This window comes from Misgurnus anguillicaudatus, chromosome 6 (genome assembly GCF_027580225.2).
Source record: "Misgurnus anguillicaudatus chromosome 6, ASM2758022v2, whole genome shotgun sequence".
NCBI lineage: Eukaryota > Metazoa > Chordata > Actinopteri > Cypriniformes > Cobitidae > Misgurnus > Misgurnus anguillicaudatus.
Window position 1 is genome coordinate 29,708,354 of NC_073342.2, and position 19,594 is coordinate 29,727,947.

General features: G+C 36.7%; 2 protein-coding genes across 3 annotated transcripts in view; both read right to left on the minus strand.

The window, feature by feature from the left end:
- Window positions 1-5,793: 5,793 nt before the first annotated feature.
- On the minus strand, window positions 5,794-16,167 carry LOC129433423 (verrucotoxin subunit beta). 2 transcript variants are annotated; one of them, XM_073868986.1, is made up of 15 exons: window positions 15,966-16,167; window positions 14,410-14,569; window positions 14,219-14,326; window positions 12,284-13,977; window positions 10,197-10,218; window positions 9,458-9,554; window positions 9,223-9,377; window positions 9,040-9,122; window positions 8,730-8,831; window positions 8,525-8,596; window positions 8,268-8,384; window positions 6,507-6,638; window positions 6,366-6,412; window positions 6,250-6,293; window positions 5,794-5,841 (listed from the first exon to the last, which is right to left on the minus strand). In XM_073868986.1, the coding sequence occupies exons 3-15, from the start codon at window positions 14,316-14,318 to the stop codon at window positions 5,834-5,836; spliced, it is 2,673 nt and encodes an 890-aa protein (XP_073725087.1). In that variant the 5' UTR covers window positions 14,319-14,326; window positions 14,410-14,569; window positions 15,966-16,167; the 3' UTR covers window positions 5,794-5,833. The 2 variants fall into 2 exon arrangements, with proteins under 2 accessions (XP_073725087.1, XP_073725086.1); XM_073868985.1 differs by lacking the exon at window positions 14,410-14,569 and having other exon boundaries at window positions 15,966-16,166.
- A 410-nt stretch (window positions 16,168-16,577) lies between these two features.
- The window catches only part of LOC141364381 (uncharacterized), a 31,922-nt gene continuing 28,905 nt past the window's right edge, over window positions 16,578-19,594 (minus strand). The window contains exons 9-11 of the mRNA XM_073868989.1: window positions 19,466-19,509; window positions 17,939-17,983; window positions 16,578-17,803 (exon numbers count right to left, since the gene is read on the minus strand). The gene's annotated coding sequence lies outside the window, so the exon portion shown is untranslated. The remainder of the gene's footprint in view (window positions 17,804-17,938; window positions 17,984-19,465; window positions 19,510-19,594) is intronic.

Sequence of the window (19,594 nt, forward strand, 5' to 3'; positions counted from 1 at the left end):
GGATACGGTTTCTATCGGAGCAGCAGGAGTCTCTCACAACTGTTACACTTGTAATTTATCCTGAGTTGTGTTTTTAGAAAATGTAATACTACGGTACAAGTTCACGGACTGCACAGGGATGAATCAAAGCAAACGTGCAAGGACATTTAATGAGTTTGGCTGTGGATGCTTTGGAAGTTCTTCATAAAACTGTTGAGCAAAGATTAATTGATGATCAGAAGACCATCTCCAAAAGAGTGAGCAATGTTTGTGTTGTTTTTGAGTTCGAAGTATTTTAAGAGTTTGACTTCTTTCATTGCCTGTGTTATCTTAAATTGTTAGTCATTACCTGCCTTAGCAGTTTTGAAATGTTCATGATTATTTTAGCATTGTATTGTTATAAATTGACAATAAAGTATTTTGATATATTGAACCTTTACAGTTTTTTTATTTGATTCCTCATATTGCACCTCCTTCATGTTTTGTGATGTTACAGATGAATGAACTGTTGAATATTTATGCTGAAATCTGATATTTACCGAACTGAAATGATTTGCTTTTATCGGTTATCAATTTTAAACAAATACATTATTTAAGTCAATTACAATTAAGCATTAATAGTATAATTATAACATAATAAGGGACCAGTCCAGTACCCATTAAAACCCATACTGGGCCCTGATAAATAACATGTGGGCTTCATTAGGTGGGGCCAATATGGGCCCCATGTGTGTTGCCCAGCTGGGCCCCACATAAGCCCCACTCAGTTTCTATATCAAATTCATGTGGGCAACCCAGGTGGGGCCACCATGGAACCCCCGGACAAAACTAACTGGGCCCCATCTGGGCAGCCCATATGGGGCCCACTCACCAGCCCATATCCATCCCTTATGGGCCCCACATGGGTGTGTTGACAGGGGTCTTAGTTATTCGTTCATTAGGGACCCGGTATCGCACAGAGCATACGCCGGCCGTTTGCGTATATCTCTGGGACACAAAATTGTCAGTCTGATCTTAGTCAGAGGTTACCGGGTAAACTAATATTTTTATGTCTGGCCGCTCCATGCTTGCTCCGATCATAAAAATAATTACTTTAGTTTAGCGCTCATGCAACTTGCTAAGGCAGGTGATAAACATAAATCTGAGAGTTTTAATGAATGTGCCCCATGCTCCATTCGACCATCAAAACCTCAGTGTGATAATATCCTGACACGATAATCTTGCGGTAATACCAGACTCCTTCTAATCTACTGGTCATAACAATTTCTGAAAGAATTAAAATAAATCAATACAATTTCTGAAGAATTCAGATGAATCAAATGTAACAATTTATTATACCAGGCAGGTTTCAGCTTCAAACATAAATTAAACAATATCATACAGAATTTGATTCAATTCCAATTAATTAAAATGATCAACAGTTGCAAAAGTTGCAAAGTCATACCTGGCAATAGACACTCTGGCTACAGAGTAGTTCCATCATGAATATCATATACCCAAAATGGTTTAGAAAGATTCTTGTTAAAGAATACTTACATAATGTCTGAATACACACACCCAAAGTGTGGGGAAGATTCTTGCTAAAGAATACTTCCCAGAGTCTCTTGCCAAGCCACCTTATATACACAGAATGAGACAAAGAATAATAAAATCTCAAAACAGGATTTGGTTGGTCGGTTCTCGTGACCTGAAGGAGCACCAAATGGGACTGTTAACCATCTGTAATCTAGATCTCCTCATGAGTTGACACCCATCACAGGAGTACAGATTATGTCTTAAGTTTTAAACTTTGATATACTTTCTCTTAGCTTTATAGATATTAGAGCTTTTTAACCATCGCACCATGACCTTTAAAACAACACCAACCATGTAGATGAAACCTTTGTAGCATCATAACATATGATATATCCAATGTTACATGTGTTTAGTATATTTCCAGTAACCAAAACCTTAAAGGAGAAGAGAGAGGGGGTGAAATACAGATCAGTTCCTGTGTATCCGTGACCCCTGTGGAGAGAGACAACACGTCTCTCAAAAATAGACACAGAATGTGGTTTTTATTGTTTTATGGTCCAGCTCCAAAACCAAAACTTGTCCACCTGTCCTACAACATGCGTCTGACGGGTAAAGGAGATTCAGATGTTGCTTTTTGTAAGTAACAGCAACCAAATCCTCAATAAACAGAGACTGATCTGAAATCTGATTTCTGAGTTGAGATAAAAAGGCTGTTCCTGAGCTCTTGTTAATTAATTTACACTAAATTATTAAAAAAGCTATGATTAATTCCCACTAGAAATATTCACTTTAACATTGCAAAGGACAGCTTATATTCTTAAATTGTAACTTTTGTACAGAACATTTGACACATTGTTTCAAAGCAACTTATTTTTGTCTTTATAATGCCATTAAAAATGTTTGTGAAAAGTTTTTGTTGGTGGTTTGTTTAGATTATTTTATACAATATTACAGTTGTCTCTATAGACAGCAAACATAAACAGTGCTTTTTAAAGCTCACGTAACACATGCTGTTTCTGCATTTCCGATGTATAGAAACCCCTGAAACTTCAGTTAGACCTGTAATCGAAAAAACCTTTCAGAAACTTGAACCCTGGCGAAGTGCATTTGGCACAGACATACTCTGTAACACGCCCAAATGCTTTTTTGACACTTTGCCTACGTTTAGCATGAGGAAACAACTCTATAATTGTGTTAATAAGTCAGAATGCTTGAAAAACCATTGAACCCCCCCTTTAAGAAAGTGAATTCCCTCAATACATCTGAAACCACAAAAACATCAAAGTCACTGACTCATAAAAAAAAACTTTAAACAAGTGAACTTCATCAATCTCAGCATTACTGATTTATGGAAGCACATTTACAACAGCAACTATGAAGTTCTAAAGATCATACGTGTTGTTTTCAAATCTGGTTCATCGGACACCTATGGTATTACCAATGTCCAGATAAATGTAACAACCAACTAATCATTTGAAAACTCAACATTTAAGATTTTTTATTTGATCTATAATACTGATCATAATGTTTCTGTTATGAAAAGTGTTTGCACTTCTAAAACCTACATCTGTTATCAATAGCAAAAATGTAACAATTTAACACTCATCAATGTTTGATTTAACACACACATAATTTGTAAAAACGACGTAAAACGAAATAATATTTGACATGCATACAATGTAAATCATAAATCTCTAAAAGGTTTAAAAATGTCAAAGAAACTCTTCTAGATTTTTATCTGATGTCCAAGCAGTCCAGACCTAGAATAAAAAAAAAAGATTTGTTTTCATGTTACTTCATCAAATTTCAGATTTACTGTTAGTCATCCAATTAAAAAATATATTAATAGTATTAATAAATGTAAACATATTAAAAATTTTGTTTTTATAGAAAAAAATACAAAAAATATTAATCATGAAACTCAATTTTAGACCTAATGACAGAAAACAACAGACAGTACCCAGTGTTGGGGTAGTTACTCAAAAAATGTAATTAGTTACTAATTACTAGTTACTTCTTAAAATTGTAATGAGATTACTTTACTAGTTACTGCATTTGAAAAGTAACTTCACTACTTATTACTTTACTTTCCTTTTTCTTAATTTACCACATAGATACATGGACATGGTTTAGGCGGGGTCGGCTTATGATGAGTGACTACTTTAAATGACCGGCCAGGGCTCTACAATAACTTTTTGCACTGGTTGCACTGGTGCGCCTAACATTTTTTCTTAGGTGCACCAGCACAAAAGTTAGGTGCACCCTAATTTTTGACCCCATCGGATTTATAGTTCGCCCAAAAATTAAAATTCTGTATAATTTATTTGTAAATCAGGTTTGTAACTCTCATGTTGTTACAAACCTGTATAAATGTCTTTGTTCTGGTGAACATGAATGAAAATATTTTGAGGAATGTTTGTAACCAAACCATTCATGAGCCCCATTCACTTCCATAGTATTATTTTTTCCTACTATAGAAGTGAATGGGGCTCATGCTTGGTTTGGTTATTAACATTTCTCAAAATATGCTTCGTGTTTATCAGAACAAAGATATTTATACAGGTTTGTAACAAAATGAGGGAGAGTTAATGATGACAGAATTTTTTATTTTTGGGTGAACTGTCCCTTTAACACCGCAAGTTTAGCGCCCATGGTGGTTTCATACAGAATATAAACATGTAGGCTATTTTATAATTTTCATGTTGTCATTCCATTTTCCTTATACGAGTCATGCACAGTCCTGTTTGATAACCCTCATCCGCGCGATTAAAATAACAGTTGACCCGTTATCCGACATCAGCATCAATTTATTTCATACCCGTTTTACATAAAGACTGCGACCGGCCGCACCGCAAATCGTGATGTAAGTAGAAACCTTTAAAGATCTTCATGCAGAACATTGACAGAAATAAGCACAGGACCATGACTGTTCAAATATATTATCATTTAATGAGAAACTTTGTGAGGGTCGGCAGATTGACAGCAGAACGGTCAGCAGTGTTTGAACACTAATACGCGCTGCGCTTATATTTATAATTACCTGATAAATTTATTATATGATTGCAGTGATTCCAAAGGGATGTACAAAAAAACTCAAGTAGAATGTTAAATGTTTAAAGTTTAATGTCTCTTTCTCGCTGCCCTGTGTAAACCCACGCGGGTGATGGCATGAAACGCGTGAGGAGCTTGCATTTTGCATTACCTTAAATTACCTTAAATTATGGTCATACAAATAAAAGTAAAACAACATTCAAAACTGTAATGTGTAAATTTATTTATGTAAAGTTACACTCGCAATAATAACAAAACATTGTGCTTTTTTAAATAGGTAAAAATGTTTTTTGTGCTGCATCGGATTTGGAGCGCGTCACACAATAAATAAACTCATATAGGCTACTTTTGAATTCGTTTTGTTAATTTGCTAATTATTTAAGGGAAACACATTTCATATAGGCTTATTTATTTTATTATTTTTTCACCAAAGAAAGACGTAATCATCACGTTCTATTCATTTTAATGCTTTTTGCGCATAAACCTTGGGGGAATTATTTATAAATGAATCAACAACGCAAATCAAGGAATTAACTTATTTCTCTATTTAAGACAGTCTGGCAGGGCGGTAACAGCGATACATCAAACACCGAAAAGTTTATAGGAGTAGATTTGGAAGTATGATTATGAAGAAAACAGCGGTCCTGACTCCTGGCTTTTTTCTATAAATTGAGCGCACGCGACATTGCTGTTCGGGTTACGTTCAAATAATTTCTTTAAAAGAATTATGCTCTGGCTCTGACTCGATTGAGGTTCATTACCTAATTCCGTCTTCGGGTTCGGACCTCTCGATCCCTGACCGGTAATAAGTTAAGCTGGGCTTACAAATGCTCAGACAGGTTGCTCATCGCGTTGTCAGCAGTTGAAAGACACTTGTCGTGTGGGCATAGTGTGCATTTCACACGAATATTTTGGTCCTTTCGAGCAATACGCTGAAAGTAATGTGAATATCGCCCCAGTGGCTGAAACCCTCCGTCTTCATTTCCCGCTCCCATTTGCACCAGCAGCTCCGTCAAATCAATCTTTATGGCAACGGCACACGTACAGGGACACGCATGCACGCACCACTTAAATACACCCAGGCAAACACTGCTTGGGTAACGCAGGAAAGCGCGTTCCTATAGTCTAGTAAAGTAGTGTAGTTACCAATATTATTAGCGTAATGCGTTACTTTACTTCGTTACCCAAAAAAGTAATGTAGTTACTGTAATCCGTTACTTTGTAACTCGTTACCCCCAACACTGACAGTACCTTCATCTTCTTTCATGAGCGATTCACAAGACTGCATTCATGAATCTTTAATATAAACAAAAAAGTGTCAATGACATTTTACTCTCATGTTAAAGATGAAATGATAAACATTTAAAACAGAGTCACACTGATTATTATTTTAACTCTTGCTGGTTTATATTCAACAACAAACTCAAGATTCCTCTTTGAAAGTCTCAGTAACTTTCCTAAACCACTTAACCAGAGACATTATAAGAGAGACGTAACCTCCAGTAGATAAATGAATAAAATAAATTAAACTTTACTCAGTATTTCTGCTTTACAGTTAAACACTAATGGATGGTAAAAAACTTAAAATGATGTTTAAAATCACTTTATATGAAGTACAGCGTGTCACATCACAGGACTTTCATACGCTGCATTATAAATCAAAAATCAACAACACATAACTTCAGTATATAATGTGTTACTCACTGTGTTTATTGGGTCTGTAGAAGAGCATATAAGCACTTGAAGACCTGTAAAGACATTCATTTAATAATCTTCATAACAATAATATCACAGCTAATGAAAGATAGCAGATACTGTACCTGTACACGAAGTTCTCGTCTCTTTGTGAAAGATTGTTCAAATAACTCTAAAGAAAAATGAGTAGATTATGATAAAATATTATAAGAAAAATGTTAAATTCTTGTTCACAAACACACATTAATATAAATGTATGTAAATACCTCACACATATGGGTTTCATCAAAGCGATACCATTGTTGATTTTCACATTTGATGTCTGCATTAAAGTGTCCACTTTGATCTGAGCCATAGTAGTTTATTATGGCACAAAGCTCAAAGTCATGAGAGGAAATCTGAAATTAAAGACAAACTTCATGATATTTATTTGTCTTTGTTTCATGAATGTAAGACAGCTGTTTAAGAGATCAGCATTGTGTTTCTTGTGGACATACTCATAATGCAATCAAATCTCCAGGTGGTGCTGATAACCAGGATTCAACCTCTCTATCTTCTTCTCTCATATTTCAGATCACTAAAGGTCTACTGAATCTATGTAATACCATATACATAGTATGTTGTGATGCTAAGGTTTCATTTTCATCTGTTTGGTGTCGTTTTGAAGGTCATGGTGCGATGGGTAAAAAGGTCTAATTTCTATAATTCTAAGAAAAGGTGTACCATAGTTTACAATTTAACAATCCCATTTTGTGACCCTTCAGGTATTTATTTATTAATTTGTTTATGTGTTCATTTTATTTACCTTAAAAATATATATTTTAAGTAGTCTAAATAAAAAATGAATATGTTTTGGTGCAAATTGCTACCTGGATTGACATTTTAACACTTGCTAAGTGTGTCCCATTGGGTAAATAATTTTTACATGCACGCTTGGGATCTTCACGCCCACTAAAACACTTGGGCAAAATACAGGAAATACGTCATGTAAGTATTCAAGTGGTTGAGTGTAAAGTTCGCAAGTGTGGTTATTTAGACGCAGCCTAAATATGTTACATTTTTTACGATATATGTGTGAATGCATACAAACAGAAAATCATTGGTAGTGTGAATGAACCAAAAATCAAAGTATCCCGGAAAAATTCTGGATGCATTTTCCGTGTATTTCTCGGTGTGAAAAGGGCTTATTAAATCAGAAGCACTTTGTAGTAACTTTCCATACCACTTGGTATGTATTTCGTCTATAGGTACGACTTTTTAACTTTTGATCATTTTAAATAATTTAACTGAATCATATTCTGCTTTGTATTGTTTAACTCAACGTTGAACCTGCCTGACATAATAAATTGTTATCATTGAAAATTCTTCAAATATTGTTTTTTCCAGGTAGATTAAAAGGGAGTCTGGTATAACTGCAGAATAAGTATGTCAAGATGTTGATGTTGAATGGAGCATGGGGCACTGATTTCTGTCTATCACCTGGCTTAGCAAGTTGTATGAATGTGACTAAATTAACTATTATTATGTTCTGAGCAAGCACGGGGTGGCCAGACTTAAAATAATTAGTGGTGTTTGATATTAGTAATCATATATGTACACTATAAATACCTGTCATTTGCCCTAACTTGCCTGTAAATACTAAATACTTATATTGTACATTTATTTGTAATTACAGTAATGTTTCTCGTTACAGTATACATACACTATAAGTATGTATCTGTCATTACCCAGTACTTACCTAGAGTTACATAATAACTACCAAGTATGTACCACTGGTAAGTAGAGTAATGATACCAATTAATTACCATGTAGATACCTTCAAGTAAGTACCACACATTTGTCGGTAAGTACAACTTATTTACCATATATGTACAGGGTAAGTATGTACTGTAAAATAAAGTGCAACCGAAAATGTTGTGTTATGCGCCAGGGAAAGGAAAAACATGAAACTCTTTACATGAAGTAAACTAAAAAAACAGAAGTAATCTGATAATATCCTGTGAATCAATAGTATCACATGTAATTACCTTCAAATGAGGACGAATGGTCACTTCCAGTTCATTTTTCTTGTAGGAATCCACACTTTCTCTTATATATCTCCTCAAACGTACAATCAGTATTTTTTGTGAGTGGATCTCATGTTTCTAATGAGATAATAACTCAGTTTTAAGACACAGAATGAAGCCTTAATCATATTCAGTAAATTGTGGTAAATTTTATATTTCACAACTTCACTCCATCAGAACAAGTGTAAATATTTACTACATGATAAAACGTTACTTGCCGTTCTCAGAGGTTCTTTGCAGTGATGACAGAACTGCTGCATGATTCCTTCTCTTATCTGTAGAGCATCTTCCTACATAACAAACACATCAAATCATATCAAATATAACATCTGAGAAATAAAATTTCATGATGATAATGTATTTATTACAGCTGCTTTTACTCATCAGACTTTTATTCAGTACTAAACATCATAATCTACATACCACATCTTGAAATTCTTGAAAAGTGACTGAGATGATTCCAATTATTGAAACAGTCCAGCATAAATGACATTTTTCATAAAACTGGTCAGCAAACGTAAAAATCTGAAGTCAAAAAGCAGATTCATTAATAATCTATGAATAATGATACTTTAAACAATTTAAACATTTAATTATGAAAGAATAGTCAATGTTATATCTGAAATAATAGTGTACAATCAAAGTCAAAACTAAATTTGAACATCCTACCAACCAATAAAATTGATTTTAGAGACAGACAGTAAAAACATTTAAAGAAAGAAACTTGAGTAACCTCAGATGAGCGAGTCGCCATAAGTACCTCCCACAAGCCTTGCGCTAAGTATTGAATTTCATTTATCATCCGAAAAATGACTTCTAAGAAATACACAAAAATGTATCAATAAGAATGTTACAGTTATGTATATTATTTATTTATATTGATTCAAAATCTTTTTTTAAACTTAAATTTATTTACTTAATTCTGTTCTGTAATGTAACATAAAGATCTCGTCAGCTGTTTCTTGAGTTGATTGTGTTGAGACCGCCCCCTGCTCGGTGTCCAACGTTTCGAACAACACCTTTAACTCTTTAATGAACTTATCCTCAGTAGACCCATCGCCTGTGTTCAGTCTAAACAACACATGATATATTTACTGTAATAAACTCTGATGAATCACAACAGAATGAAATGAATGAAGTTATTAATTTACCTCATAACATGATCTCTGTATTCTTTAGTCATGTAGAGAGTTTGCAGAAGTGCATTGAAACAGCTGCCCCATCCAGGATTTTTCAAACCACAATATCCTTAAATCAGAAACACATTGTTATCAACATCATTTCATCTATCAAAGCCATAAAACCCATTTTAAGTCAAATTTTTATGACACAAGTATATTTATTGTTATATTTTATTTATTAAGAATGAGCTTTTAAAGTCAGTAGATGTGTATTCTGATCAAGGTTAATATTTTTGTTAAAACTAAACTGAAAGAAAAATAAATTAAATTGAAATGACAAAATCTCATACCAAAATGATTTTTTTTTACTAAAATTATTAACATAAAAACAAAACTATAAAAATGAAGAATAAAACTAAATCTAAAATGTCTTGGACACTTGCTTTTCCTCCACTCATTGCATGGCCCCACAAAAAGTTGTCACATATGTGTCCTGTTTCACGTGCTTTGTGTGGAAGCACATGGCCATAGATTGTGTTGGTGTGCCATGTGCTCTCCTGACCTGTTTGCAAAGTTTTTTTTGTTTTGCCCTCTCGTCATTTGTATGCCCTTGTTTAGGATAAAGGCCTTTGTGTTTACCTGCTGTCTGTGTCTTGGTTTTGCCTCTGATATCCCTGACACATGTGCCATTAAAAAACATGTACGGCTGCTTTAAAGAGTACTCTGACTTACTTTACTCTGGTAAATAAATGATAAATACCAGACTTACCCATAAAGGGACGGATCCTCCCCTGAAAGAAACATTTAATATTCATTAACAACTAAAATAAATATTTGCTGACATGTAATGATAACAAAAGTGTAATCATACTAGTGTTGTATAACAATTAATCGCAACTAATCATTCGCAGAATAAAAGTTTTTGTTTACATAATATATGTGTGTGTACTGTCTGTGTGTAATAGTTATGTATATATAAATACACACACATGCATGTATACATTTAAGAGAAATTTACATGTGTATATACATTTTTATAGTTATATATAAATGATATTATATATGAATACTTAAAGGTGCAGTGTGTAGATTTTAGTGTTGTGAATTGCACCCCTCCCTTTCGAAACACATAAATAAGCTACGGTAGCCACCACAGGACAAACATATTATCGCCAACGTAGTGACAAACACGCTCTGTACAGCAGTTTGTCCATTTAGGGCTACTTTAGAAACATAAAGGCATAAAATGTTTCAGATCATGAAAATAATTTAAATATTAATCAAAGATAAGACAAGTTAACACAACATGCAGTTTTTAAATGGAGGTTTTCATTATGAAGGGAAAACAAAATCCAAACCAATATGGCACCACGTGAAAAAGTGTTTGCCACCATACCCCCAAAACATAACTTAACTGTAGTTTATCACACCTGAGGTCAGTTTCTCTAGCCACACCCAGGCCTGATTACTACCACACCTGTTTGCAATCAAGAAATCGCTTAAATAGGACCTGCCTGATAACGTGAAGTAGACCAAAAGAAAGTTGGGATCCAAAGATATTCAGAACAAATGTGAAAGAAAGTAATTGAGATCTATCAGTCTGGAAAAGGTTATAAAGCCATTTTAAAGCTTTGGGACTCCAGCGAACCACAGTGAGAGCCATTATCCACAAATGGCGAAAATATGGAAGAGTGGTGAACCTTCCCAGGAGTGGCCGGCCAACCAAAATAACCCCAAGAGCACAGCGACGACTCATTCAAGAGGTCACCAAAGACCCCACAACAACATCCAAAGACAGCAGGCCTCATTTGTTTCAGTTAAGGTCAGTGTTCATGACTCCACCATAAGAAAGAGACTGGGCAACAATGGCCTGTATGGCAAAGTTCCAAGATGATAACTGATGCTGAGCAAAAAGAAGATAAAGGCTCATCTCAGTTTTGCCAGAAAACATTGTGATGATCCCCAAGACTTTTGGCAAAATACTCTATGGACCAGGGATGGGCAACTTCGGTCCTGGAGGCAGGGGCATTGCACAAGATCTCTGGCCCTATGCATAGGCAGTCCTGATGGGCCCCCATGCCCCACCCCATAATATAGTCCAGACTTTTCAAGGGCCCTCTCTTCCTTTGGGGCCCTTGTAATCAGTACTGGTTTTACCCCCAGTCCGACACCCCTGCCTGGAGGGCCGGTGTCCTGCCAGAGTTTAGCTCCAACTTGCCTCAGCACACCTGCCAAAAAGTTTCTAGTACGCCTAGTAAGACCTTAATTGGCTGCTTTAGGTGTGTCTAATTATGGTTGGATCTAAACTCTGCAGGACACCGGCCCTCCAGGACCGAAGTTGCCCATCCCTGCTGTGGACTGACGAGACAAAAGTTGAAGGTTATGGAAGGTGGATATCCCATTACATCTAGTGCAAAAGTAACACCGCATTTCAGAAAAAGAACATCATGCCAACAGTAAAATATGGTGGTGGTAGTGTGATGATCTGGGGCTGTTTTTCTGCTTCAGGACCTGGAAGACTTGCTGTGATAAATGGATAGATGGGTGGGTCAAAATTCCTCCACAATGCTGTAACAGACTCACTGCAAGTTATCACAAAAACTTGATTGCAGTTGTTGCTGCTAAGGGTGGCCCAAATAGTTTTTAGATTTAGGGGGCAAGCACTTTATCACACGGGGCCATGGGGGTTTGGATTTTGTTTTCTCTTCATACTATGAAATGTTAAAGTGTAACAAACTTGCAAAAAAATAAATAAATCAGGAAGTGGGCCAACACTTATTCACACCATTGTATGATGTAAACAAAAACTATTAAACGATTAGTTGCGATTAATCGTTATGCAGCCCTAGATCATACCTCAGTTTTAACTGTGATCACATCAGATTCAGTGGTATAGTTGAGTTTCCCCACTGCTGCACATTTAATCTCATATTCAGTGCCTGGTCTCAGATCAGTCAGAGTTACAGTATTTTGCTCCTTCAGAACAGGTTGATATGTCCAGATCTTCTCTTGCTTTATTTTGTAGAGTAACTTGAGTTCCTCTGTAGCAGGACATGTTGAGGGCTTCACATTTATAACCACACTGTCACCTTTAACCCCTGCTGTGATTGGACGAGCCGGCTGTGATGGAGGAGTGAAGCAAACAGCTTCAACACATCCACCTTCATACAGGAGAATGCAGGAACCTGGATGATCCTCCATTTGTTTTGATGACACAATAAACTTGGCTGGTTTACGATCTTTTGAACGAATCAAGCTCTTAAACATCTCCAAGTTGCTCCTCATAGTCTTGTGGATGGCAGGGGTGAGCCATGACATTTCCTTCTTGGAGTCCAGGTCATTTTTATTTTTCATTGTGGAAGATCTTAGATAAGTCAATTGTTTAGGAAGGAGCACATCTGACCAGTCCAATGATGTGAATGTGTAGCTAACCAGATTTTCCACATCTAGATCCATCAAGATTGCCTTTCGGTTGTCTTCTACCTTTGCACCAGAATCAATCAGTTGTCTGAGCAATGTTTTAATGATCTCAGACTCTTTCTCTCTCATCTTCATCCATTCTGCAAGCTCACTTTCTCTGAATGGAGATTCATGATGATCTTTCAGTAGATCAATCAGTGCTGAGTCTTCAATCTTTTCTCCACGGATCTGAGGCAACAGAGAGCCGAGTTTCTTCATGAGACTCAACTTGTATTTGTTACAGTTCTGCTTCATCTGCAGTATTTTATCATGAAATGGAGGTAAAGCTGAAGCAGAAGAGTCTTTCAGAAGATCACTGCATTTCATCTCAGTTGTATTTAAACTCTCTAATGCTGATTCTATGTCACTGACTAAATCAATGCTGATTTCCTTCAGAAGTTTTAAAGCTCTCGAGTTAAGTTTGCTCAGAGGATACAGCCACACTCTCAGTGGAACCACAAGATCTTTGTTTCCTCCCAGCAGTTTTGGAAGTTCAGCGTAAACCTTCAAAGCATCTTCAAATGAAGTCGGATTAGACGGCAACTGAAAATCACCATAGAAAGTGACACTGAATTTTTGCACCGCATTCTTCTGAACCTCATTCAGGTTTAGATTCGCATTTACGTCTACTGTAATGATTCTGAGTTTCTCGAATGCTGCCTTCACCTCTTTTTGTACCACAGATTTGTCCTCATCTGAAGAAACCTCTCTGTCGAACACAAAGCAGGCGTCAGCTCCGTACAGCACTGCCGTCACCACGTGTGTCGCTGTATCGTGATCAAACACCTCATGGTGAGCTATATTTTCAGATGCTAAATGGTTCATGCTCAGTTCTTCAAACCTGGTAGTTGAATGATAATGTAGAGTCAGTCTCTGCTGAATGAAAGACTTCTTGGTGTCATTGAGATATTTGGCTGCACCGGTTACGTTGATCAATCCACCCAACAGACTCAATTTCATAGAGGCTTCAATGTTCAATAAGTTTGATTTTTCTTCAATAGAGTCTGAAGCTGTAACTTTGAAATCTGTATTAATTTGGGGATGAGATCGAATACTCTGCTTGAGCTTTTCTTCACCCCACAACGTGATTCCTGTAGAGAGATTTTTTTAGCCAAAAAAGAAAAAAAAAAACATCAAAATTGTACTTATAAAACTTTATAAAATTGATTCCATGGTTTCCCTGCATTTCCCAGGTACCATAGCTACATCTGTAAGATGTCTGTGTTAAAACATCTGATACAAAAGGACTTATATTAGTGCTTCCTGGAACACATTCTCTAAATCAGTTGTTACCTTTATCTGTGTAAAATAAAGATAACTGTAATGTGGTACCTGGCACGAGAGCATCTTTCCTGCAGTCGTAGAGCATCCCCAGCTGAAAGGGTCTCCCTAAAGCAGCAACTTCTATCACATTCACTCCTACTGACTCCATTCTGAACACTGACAATATAAGAGCACATCAGTGAGGATAAAATCATTCATAATGAACATCTTACATTACCTAATAAAAGTCGAAGTCTTACATTCGTAAAGCACAATTCACTATTTCATTGCTAAAAACAACGGGCTGCTGGGGACCGGTTCCTCGCTTCTCAGAAGAGCCCAGGGAGGAATGGTTCGGCCGCTGCAGGACGCCCTCGGTAAGGGGCAGGCTGAGGCAGGCACCTCCACTCTTTTATTATTCTAAATTAGATGGACCTGTTTGAGGTCGTTAGCTGCATAAAGATACCTGTCCACCCCATACAATCAGTAAGAATCCAACTACTAACATGGCCAAGACCAAAGAGCTGTCCAAAGACACTAGAGACAAAATTGTAAACCTCCACAAGGCTGGAAAGGGCTACGGGGAAATTGCCAAGCCGCTTGGTGAAAAAAGGTCCACTGTTTGAGCAATCATTAGAAAATGGAAGAAGCTAATCATGACTGTCAATCTCCCTTGGGCTGGGGCTCCATGCAAGATCTCACCTCGTGGGGTCTCAATGATCCTAAGAAAGGTGAGAAATCACCCCAGAACTACACGAGAGGAGCTGTTCAATGACCTGAAAAGAGCTGGGACCACCGTTTCCAAGGTTACTGTTGGTAATACATTAAGACGTCATGGTTTGAAATTATGCATGGCACGGAAGGTTCCCCTGCTTAAACCAGCACATGTCCAGACCCGTCTTAAGTTTGCCAATGTCTATTTGGATGATCCAGAGGAGTCATGGGAGAAAGTCATGTGGTCAGATGAGACCAAAATATAACTTTTTGCTCATAATTCCACTAAACGTGTTTGGAGGAAAAAGAATGATGAGTACCATCCCAAGAACACCATCTCTACTGTGAAGCATGGGGTTGGTAGCATCATGCTTTAGGGGTGTTTTTCTGCACATGGGACAGGGCAACTGCACTGTATTAAGGAGAGGATGACATGTATTGCGAGATTTTAAGGAACAACCTCCTTCCCTCAGTTAGAATATATAATAAAAGTAATAAAATATATTAATTAAGGCCTAGTCTAGAATAATAAACTGTCATGGAAACTGCCCATATGTGATTGTAGAGCTTGACATTTAACATATTAGAGCAACACCTACAGGACGAATAGACACTAAACCTCTGCCAAAACGGTTCTGTATGTTCTCTTATCTGAACAAAAAACTCCTCTGAAAGTGCGCCCCTCCTTAACTGTTGTGGCACCAGCCGCCACTGAATATTGTGTTGTTTGTGAAACTGAAGACTTTGTTAAAAAACGTGCCCCCCATAAAAACGAATTGTTCTGTCCATGATCCTGTGCACAGTATATTTAGTATTGCTCAAATAAACAGTAAGCACTGGATTTTGTCCATTACAACGAAATTGTCAAGTCATAGTTTACATAAGAAAGAAATTAGCCTAGCCTAACCAAATACATTTATTCACATTTTACATTAATTTATATATATTTAAATGAACTTTATACATTACAATTTATAAATGTATTATTAAATATATATTTTTAATTGTTTCAATTTATTAAATTACTTAAAAACTTGTTTCTATAAAGATTTATATAAATATGTCTCTGTGCTGATTATTTTATAAAGGTTAATTCACTCACCTTCATCAAAACCCTTCTGTCCCAGAGGAGCTGAACTACATTACTGTAATCACACTGTCATTGGGTTGTACTATAACTGTTTCTCAAACGGAAGACTGCGCCCTCCTGAGGTCACATATGCAGGCTGCATACGTCATCAAGCCTGGTTTATTTCAGTTAACAGAGCATAACATTCGCAAGTCAAAAGAATATTAGCCTACAACAATTACGACTAACTAAGTATACTAGTAAACTTTATAATAGTTAATATTCTGCAATAAGACCTCCGAAGGATGCAGGCTTCCGTTTGAGAGACGGCCAATGTTCGGCTTCGATATGAATTTGTCACTTTCATTTTCACTTTCAGTTCATTAGTGCGTGTTTATGACAGACGTAATGGCCTCGTGTGCTGTACCAGGGTCGGCAGAACTGCGTAGAAACAAGTACAAAGATCTAATCCCAAACACCAAAACTTAAAATATGGACTATATTCTAAAATAAATATTTTATAGTCAGATTACATGCACTTAGTGGTTCACAAACATTTTCATTACGTGACCACAGGTATAATCTCAGGACCCACCAATTTTTTTTTTATAGAAGTATGTAGAAAAAAAACCATTTAGAAATACAAAAAAATGTTTTCATTTAGAAGAAAGTATATTTTTATTGTCATTGTAAGAATGAAATGTGCGTTTAATTGCAATCACAAAATACCTGATATCAGAAACATTGCATTAAAAGGACAAAACAGTTTTTGTGTAAGTCAAATGCACTTCACTTATATGACTGTTTACTCGATGAATAAAACGTTTTAGTCCGCCTTAATTCATCACAGACATAATCTCTATGATTTTGCAAATTCACCTTGACATCAGTAATGTAGTAATGAAAATGTTTTTATGTTTGTTCAGATTATTTACAAAAATTACCGTAGTCTCTACAAGCAGCAAACCTTAAATTTTGGTAAATCTATCCGTATTTTGGTTTCAATTAATAAGAATTTAATTTGAGCCTTAATTTAATTCTTTCTCAGCTTTACAAATTCTCTTCTAGTAATATTTTACACAAAATATTAACACGTATTGTTTTCAAGAGCTTTTGGTTTTAGCAAAAAAATTTTCATGTTTTGTTACAAAAAAGATAAAATAACAGAAATGTTAGAATATGTTAGATTAAAGTATCCAGAAACCTGTAGCACAGTGTTATATACTTGTGTTCACGTGTAGGCTACTACATTAACCCAAATATATTTGAAAATGGTTGCATTATAAGAATTTAGTTTATATGCTTTACCGTCTTCATAGGGTCGCTGGTGTCATGTTCAGGTTATACTCAGTGTCTGCTTTTGCTGGTATAAAAACATAGATGTTTGACTTCACTGCAGCAGACTTATTATATCAAAGTATCTCAAGAGCACATTTTTATTTTATTAAAAAATGTTTTCATCAGAGACAAAGTTTTACAGCCTCAATGTGCAGAGAAATACCACCAGCTGATAACATGTATGTGTTCATTTACTAAAGTATCCCTAACAACCAACTAATCATTTGAAAACTCAATGACATTGAAAATATTTGATCTATAATGTTGATTATAATGTGTATTTTATCAAAAGTGATGAGTCTATGCAGTGTTATAAGCTACATTTGTTATCAATATTAAACATTAAACACAATGTATGAATGTTTTGATTTAACACACAGATATTATGTTTTTAAGGTAATTTGTAAAAAATAATGTCAACTCAATAATACTTAAAGGCATGCAATGTAAAGCATCTGTGATTATATGTTGAGATGCATTTTGTGAATGTTTTAAATCTTCTAGATATCATCTGATGTCCAGGCAGTCCAGACCTACAATCACAAAGATGATTTATGTTTATGTTACTTTATCAAATTTACTGTTAGTCATCCAATTAAAAATAAAAATATTAATCATGAAACTCAATTTTAGACCTAATGACAGATGTTTGGAATCTCATACAGTACCTTTATCTTCTTTCATGAGCGATTCACACGACTGCATTCATGAATCTTAATATAAACATAAACGTGTGAATGACATTTTACTCTCGTGTTAAATATGAAAATGAAACATTTAAAACAGAGTCACACTGATTATTATCATTAACCATTACTGGTTTAATATATTTAACAACAAACTCCAGATTCATCTCTGGTAATCTGAGTACATCAGATTACATACAATCTTTACCATGAGTACCATAAACACAGCAGGTTAAGTTTAACTCAGTCTCAGTAACTTTCCTAAAACACACCAGAGACATTATAAGAGAGATGGTAACCTCCAGTAGATAAATGAATAAGAGAAGAGAAATTCTGCTTTACAGTTAAACATTAATGGGTGATAGAAAACGTCTCGGTTACGTATGTAACCCACGTTCCCTGAAGGAAGGGAACGGAGACGTCACGTCTTGACCGACGAATTGGGAACTCGCTTAGAGAGACCAATCTGCTTCGATATACTGCTTAAACGCCAATGAACTTGGCATTGAGGTATTTGCATAATGCTGGCACCGCCCCGTCAGGTGCGTATATAAGCCGCATCTGCAGAATACGAAATTAGCTTATTTTCGCTGAGAAAGCCGGGAGAATGTGACCGGCCGTGACAGCAGGGAGAGCCCTGTGGCGACGGGACGTGCTGTCTCCGTTCCCTTTCTTCAGGGAACATGGGTTACATACGTAACCGAGACGTTCCCTTTCAGTTGGTCACTCGACCCATCTCGGGTCCACTTAAACTCCCGATTGCCATGGGAAGCGGCTGAGCAGGCAGGGCGAGCTCCTGAAGACCGGTTCCTCTGCCCTGCCGAGAGATGGGGTCCAAGGAGGGGAACGGAGGTGGCCGCCGCAGGACGCCGACGGTGAGAGGCAGACTGAGGAGCCGGCGTTGGTGGACCAGGGCAGCTCTCTTCTGCCGGGGCACGACCTAGGAGATCGCCTCAGGAAGTTGTTCTTGTCTGCGTCCGTCATGTCAGCCAGACACAGCCAAAGGTGGTGTTCTTGGACCACTGTGGTGGACATCGAACGACAGAGGGTCGCGGCCTCCCTCGTGCAGATCTATAAAGCCTTCGCTTGGACCTTCAACGGAGCCATGGCAGCGAGGGAGGTGAGGGGTGAAGGCTGAATTCCATGTTTGAGTCAGCTCTTTGTGCCGTCGAGAAAGAAAGGCACAGGAGGTGAGGACCGAGAGGCCCGAGCAGCTCTGAAGTACCAATCATGAAGACGGGCTGGTTTGGGAGGAGGGGGGCTAACCCCTCCAACCCTACCGGTTCCGCCGCTCGAGCGGGCACGGCCGCCATCTCCGGTCTCTCTAAACGAGTTCCCAATTCGTCGGTCACGACGTGACGTCGTAGTGACCGACTGAAAGGGAACTTAAAATGATGTTTAAAAAAGTTTTATATGAAGTACAGCGTGTCACATCACAGGACTTTCATACGCTGCATTATAAATCAAAGATCAACAACACATAACATCAGTATATAATGTGTAACTCACTGTGTTTTTTGGGTCTGTAGAAGAGCATATAAGCACTTGAAGACCTGTAAAGACATTCATTTAATAATCTTCATAACAATAATATCACAGTGCATGAAAGATAACAGATACTGTACCTGTACACGAAGT